The following is a 6,466-nucleotide window of genomic DNA, read 5'->3' as shown; positions in this document are numbered from 1 at the left end:
CCCAGAGTCTATGAAAGCAGGAATGTCCAACTGCCCATTGACCCGCTGCAGGTTGGCTGGAAGCAAGGTGCGTACCGTGTCGGCAGCTGTAGACTATCTGACTCGCCAGTATTCTCCCGTCTACTGACAAGTCATCCCGTTTCCCGTCAGCTCGGGACAGGAGGCATGGAGGTGTCCAGACTGTCCACGGTAAAGACAATGTTGCTCGTTAATCCTGCGCCTTCTCTCCAGAGCGGAAAGTCTTGTGCGTCCCAATTGTATCGGCTCCTCTGAAGGATATGAATGGGAACCAGAGCCGAATTGAGAAGTCTGACGGGGTACAGAACAAGCAGAAGCAGCATAAGGCAGTGGAAAAACCAAAGAATCGACTCACTCAGTGGGACCCGAAACACTGGAGACAACTTGGAACCCCTCCATCCTCTCACGACGACGTTCCCGAAGCCGGTTGTCAATCCGGACGGCCAGAATGATGAGCTTACCCAGAGTGTCAGGGTTGTCCCGGGAAGCTAGTTGATCCTTGAGAACCTTGCTGAGTCCGTTCAGAAAGGCTGAGCGAACTGCCTCTGTATCCAACCACTCTCAGCGGAGAGTGTCCAAAAGTCAATGTCGTAATCCGCTACGGTCCGGCTACCCTGCTGAAGCACAATGAGTCTTTGAGCAGCGTTCCTGCCACTGATGGGGTGATCAAAAACCCTCCACATCTCCTGGGTGAAGCTTTGCCAATTAAAACAGATGTCTGATTGCTGCTCTCATATGGCCGTGGCCCAGGCCAGAGCCCGTCCTGAGATCAAAGAGATGACGTATGCAACTCTGGAACACTCGGTGGGAAACGTTGATGCCTGCAGCTCGAAGACCAGAGAGCATTGGAGCAGGAACCCACGGCACCTCCCAGGATGCCCCTAATAGCGCTCCGGTGCCGGGAGAGGAGGCTCCCGAAGGGAGGAAGTCGCTGAGCTGGTAGGGAGTGGAGGATTAGGAACAGCCACAGGTGCAGCAGCTGTTGCTCCCGCCTGTCCTGTCTGCAGAGCGGACACAAAAGTTCTTAAATCATCAGACGATGTCTGCAGCCGCGCCTCATGGTGGCCAATCACAGTTCCACGGTGGGCGAGAACCAACTGTAAATGGTGGAGTTTGTTATGTTCGTCGGCCGACTGAGAAATCTCTGCTGGGTCCATTGTTGGCTTAGGTCTACTGTTACAATGATGCTTGTACGAACTCGAACCCAGTCGCAGAGAAACACAGCAAGCAGAGGTAGGGGTCAATCCAGATCTTTACTTAAAGTCTTGACAGAAACAAGGCAACAGCACAAGAGTGCACTAAACAAAACATAAGACCTAAGCAAGGATCCAGGCCAACAGAGGAACCTAAATAGCCAGGCAACCAGGTGAACAGAGAGGGCAATCAAACACAGGTGAAACCAATAAGAAACAATCAGGGTAACCTGGAAACTAGAAACAAGGTAAGGGTGCCCTCTAGTGGTAACCGAAGGAAACACACTCAAAATAAAACACAAACTGTGACAGAGAGAAGAGAGAGGTCTAACAGGAGTAGGCTGGCTCTGTCGGGATAGAGAGAGGTCTAACAGGGGTAGGGTGGCTCTGTCAGGGTAGAGAGAGGTCTAACAGGGGTAGGGTGGCTCTGTCAGGGTAGAGAGAGGTCTAACAGGGGTAGGGTGGCTCTGTTGGGGTAGGGTGGCTCTGTCGGGGTAGAGAGAGTTCTAACAGGGGTAGGGTGGCTCTGTCAGTGGGTAGGATGGCTCTGTCAGGGTAGAGAGAGGTCTAACAGGGGTAGGGTGGCTCTGTCAGGGTAGAGAGAGGTCTAACAGGGGTAGGGTGGCTCTGTTGGGGTAGGGTGGCTCTGTCAGGGTAGAGAGAGGTCTAACAGGGGTAGGGTGGCTCTGTCGGGATAGAGAGAGGTCTAACAGGGGTAGGGTGGCTCTGTCGGGGTAGAGAGAGGTCTAACAGGGGTAGGGTGGCTCTGTCAGGGTAGAGAGAGGTCTAACAGGGGTAGGGTGGCTCTGTCGGGGTAGAGAGAGGTCTAACAGGGGTAGGGTGGCTCTGTCGGGGTAGAGAGAGGTCTAACAGGGGTAGGGTGGCTCTGTCAGGGTAGAGAGAGGTCTAACAGGGGTAGGGTGGCTCTGTCGGGGTAGAGAGAGGTCTAACAGGGGTAGGGTGGCTCTGTCGGGGTAGAGAGGGGTCTAACAGGGGTAGGGTGGCTCTGTCGGGGTAGAGAGGGGTCTAACGGGGGTAGGGTGGCTCTGTCGGGGTAGAGAGGGGTCTAACGGGGGTAGGGTGGCTCTGTCGGGGTAGAGAGGGGTCTAACAGGGGTAGGGTGGCTCTGTCGGGGTAGAGAGGGGTCTAACAGGGGTAGGGTGGCTCTGTCGGGGTAGAGAGGGGTCTAACAGGGGTAGGGTGGCTCTGTCGGGGTAGAGAGGGGTCTAACAGGGGTAGGGTGGCTCTGTCGGTGTAGAGTGAGACCTTATAACCAGGTCAGATTACTGAAGTCAACCTCATGTTGCTAGAGACAAAGAGCCTGTTAACCAGCCCTGGGTCAGTTGTTAATAACAGTTATATGAAGTAGCACTGTGTCTGTCTCCTCTATGGACCAGCCATGGCTAACATTAGCTCTATGAAGTCTGACTAGCCACGGCTAACAGTAGCTCTATGAAGTCTGACCAGCCACGGCTAACAGTAGCTCTATGAAGTCTGACTAGCCATGGCTAACAGTAGCTCTATGAAGTCTGACTAGCCACGGCTAACAGTAGCTCTATGAAGTCTGATCAGCCACGGCTAACAGTAGATCTATGAAGTCTGACTAGCCATGGCTAACAGTAGCTCTATGAAGTCTGATCAGCCACGACTAACAGTAGCTCTATGAAATCTGACCAGCCATGACTAACAGTAGATCTATGAAGTCTGACTAGCCACGGCTAACAGTAGCTCTATGAAGTCTGATCAGCCACGACTAACAGTAGCTCTATGAAATCTGACCAGCCATGACTAACAGTAGATCTATGAAATCTGACCAGCAACGGCTAACAGTAGCTCTATGAAGTCTGACTAGCCATGGCTAACAGTAGCTCTATGAAGTCTGACTAGCCACGGCTAACAGTAGCTCTATGAAGTCTGACTAGCCACGGCTAACAGTAGCTCTATGAAGTCTGACTAGCCACGGCTAACAGTAGCTCTATGAAGTCTGACTAGCCATGGCTAACAGTAGCTCTATGAAGTCTGACTAGCCACGGCTAACAGTAGCTCTATGAAGTCTGACCAGCCATGGCTAACAGTAGATCTATGAAGTCTGACTAGCCATGGCTAACAGTAGCTCTATGAAGTCTGACCAGCCATGGCTAACAGTAGCTCTATGAAGTCTGACCAGCCATGACTAACAGTAGATCTATGAAATCTGACCAGCAACGGCTAACAGTAGCTCTATGAAGTCTGACTAGCCATGGCTAACAGTAGCTCTATGAAGTCTGACTAGCCATGGCTAACAGTAGCTCTATGAAGTCTGACCAGCCACGGCTAACAGTAGCTCTATGAAGTCTGACTAGCCATGGCTAACAGTAGCTCTATGAAGTCTGACTAGCCATGGCTAACAGTAGCTCTATGAAGTCTGACTAGCCACGGCTAACAGTAGCTCTATGAAGTCTGACTAGCCATGGCTAACAGTAGCTCTATGAAGTCTGACCAGCCACGGCTAACAGTAGCTCTATGAAGTCTGACTAGCCATGGCTAACAGTAGCTCTATGAAGTCTGACTAGCCATGGCTAACAGTAGCTCTATGAAGTCTGACCAGCCACGGCTAACATTAGCTCTATGAAGTCTGACCAGCCACGGCTAACAGTAGCTCTATGAAGTCTGACTAGCCATGGCTAACAGTAGCTCTATGAAATCTGACCAGCCACGGCCAGTGAAGTCTGATGGGAGAAAAGGAAGAGCAGGAGATGTGATAGATGGCCCTATGGTATTTCAATCAATTCCTCTGAAACGCTTTGAGGTGATCGTGTCTGAACTGAGATCAATGATTTTTCAACCGTTAACTTGTAACGTAGGCTACAGCTTTGACTTTGTGTAGTTGATTTGACATGTTCAATTATATGAGAATCAAATCAAATCAAATTGTATTAGTCACATGCGCCGAATACAACAGGTGTAGACCTTACAGTGAATGCTTACTTATGAGCCACTGACCAACAATGCAGTTTAAAAAAATAGGGATAAGAATAAGAAATAAAGGCAACAAGTTGTACAGTTGCCCAGGAGTGGGAAGGTGAACGGAAAGTCACTGGAGCAACGAACCGCCCTTGCTGTCTCTGCCTGGCCGGTTCCCCTCTCACCACTGGGATTCTCTGCCTCTAAGCCTATTACAGGGGCTGAGTCACTGGCTTAATGGTGCTCTTGCATGCCGTCCCTAGGAGGGGTGCGTCACTTGAGTGGGTTGAGTCACTGATGTGATCTCCCTGTCTGGGTTGGCGCCCCCCCTTGGGTTGTGCCGTGGTGGAGATCTTTGTGGGCTATACTTGGCCTTGTCTCAGGATGGTAGGTTGATGGTTGAAGATATCCCTCTAGTGGTGTGGGGGCTGTGCTTTGGCAAAGTGGGTGGGGTTATATCCTGCCTGTTTGGCCCTGTCCGGGGGTATCGTCGGACGGGGCCACAGTGTCTCCCGACCCCTCCTGTCTCAGCCTCCAGTATTTATGCTGCAGTAGTTTATGTGTTGGGGGGCTAGGGTCAGTCTGTTATATCTGGAGTATTTCTCCTGTCTTATCCGGTGTCCTGTGTGAATTTAAGTATGCCCTCTCTAATTCTCTCTCTCTTTCTCTCTCTCTCTTTCTCTCTCTCTTTCTTTCTTTCTTTCTTTCTTTCTTTCTTTCTTTCTTTCTTTCTTTCTTTCTTTCTTTCTTTCTTTTTCTCTCTCGGAGGACCTGAGCCCTAGGACCATGCCTCAGGACTACCTGGCCTGATGACTCCTTGCTGTCCCCAGTCCACCTGGCCGTGCTGCTGCTCCAGTTTCAACTGTTCTGCCTGCAGCTATGGGACCCTGACCTGTTCACCGGACATGCTACCTTTCCCAGACCTGCTGTTTTCAACTCTCTAGAGACAGCAGGAGCGGTAGAGATACTCTGAATGATCGGCTATGAAAAGCCAACTGACATTTACTCCTGAGGTGCTGACCTGTTGCACCCTCGAAACCACTGTGATTATTATTATTTGACCCTGCTGGTCATCTATGAACATTTGATATAATTTCCTAGCCACCGTGCTTCTACACCTGCATTGCTTCCTGTTTGGGGTGTTAGGCTGAGTTTCTGTACAGAACTTTGTGACATCAGCTGTGACATCAGCTGATGTAAGAAGGGCTTTATCAATCAATTTGATTGAGGTAATTAAAGATCAGCAGTAAAATAACAATAGCGAAACTATATACAGGGTGGTACTGGTACAGAGTCATTGTGCGGGGGCACCGGGTAGTTGAGGTAATATGTACATGTAGGTAGAGTTATTAAAGTGAATACGCAAGGATGATAACAACAGAGAGTAGCAGCGGTGTAAAAGATGGGGGGGGGGGGGGGGGGGGGGGCAATGCAAATAGTCTGGGTAGCCATTTGATTAGGTGTTCAGGAGTCTTATTGTTTGGGGGTAGAAGCTGTTTAGAAGCCTCTTGGACCTAGACTTGACGCTCCGGTACCGCTCTCCATGTGGTAGGGGGCGGCCCGTCATGTGGTAGCAGAGAGAACATTCCATGACTAGGGTGGCTGGAGTCTTTGACAATTTGTAGGGCCTTCCTCTGACACCGCCTGGTATAGAGGTCCTGGATGGCAGGAAGCTTGGCCATCGGCAAACTTAATGATGGTGTTGGAGTCGTGCCTGGCCGTGCAGTTGTGAGTGAACAGGGAGTACAGAAGGGGACTGAGCACGCACCCCTGAGGGGCCCCTGTGTTGAGGATCAGCGTGGCGGATGAACATAGAAGTAGTTTAGCTCATTTGGTAGGCTTCTGTCACTGGGCAGCTCTCGGCTCTGCTTCCCTTTGTAGTCTGTAATGGTTTGCAAGCCCTACCACATCCGACGAACGTCAGAGCCGGTGTAGTACGATTCGATCTTAGTTGCCTTTGCCTGTTTGATGGTTCGTCGGAGGGCATAGCGGGATTTCTTATACGCTTCCGGGTTAGAGTCCCGCTCCTTGAAATCGGCAGCTCTACCCTTTAGCTCAGTGCGAATGTTGCCTGTAATCCTTGGCTCCTTGGGTATGTACGTACGGTCACTGTGGGGACAACCTCATCGATGCACTTATTGATGAAGCCAGTGACTGAGGTGGTGTACTCCTCAATGCCATCGGAGGAATCCCGGAACATATTCCTGTCTGCACTAGCAAAACAGTCCTGTAGTTTAGCATCTGCGTCATCTGACCACTTTTTTATTGATCTAGACACTGATGCTTCCTGCTTTAATTTTTGCATGTAAGCA

The 6,466-nt window shown here is 50.6% G+C and overlaps 1 protein-coding gene across 1 annotated transcript in view; it reads right to left on the bottom strand.

Moving 5' to 3' along the window:
- Positions 1-369: 369 nt before the first annotated feature.
- The window catches only part of LOC120043295 (protein APCDD1), a 12,441-nt gene continuing 6,344 nt past the window's right edge, over positions 370-6,466 (bottom strand). Inside the window, exon 5 of the mRNA XM_038987918.1 lies at positions 370-563. Within this exon, the coding sequence (XP_038843846.1) occupies positions 370-563 (194 nt within the window). The remainder of the gene's footprint in view (positions 564-6,466) is intronic.

Source organism: Salvelinus namaycush, unplaced genomic scaffold (assembly GCF_016432855.1).
Source record: "Salvelinus namaycush isolate Seneca unplaced genomic scaffold, SaNama_1.0 Scaffold89, whole genome shotgun sequence".
In the NCBI taxonomy this organism is placed as follows: Eukaryota; Metazoa; Chordata; class Actinopteri; order Salmoniformes; family Salmonidae; genus Salvelinus; species Salvelinus namaycush.
The sequence above is the reverse complement of the archived record's forward strand: the minus strand, read 5'-3'. Positions and strand labels throughout refer to the sequence as shown.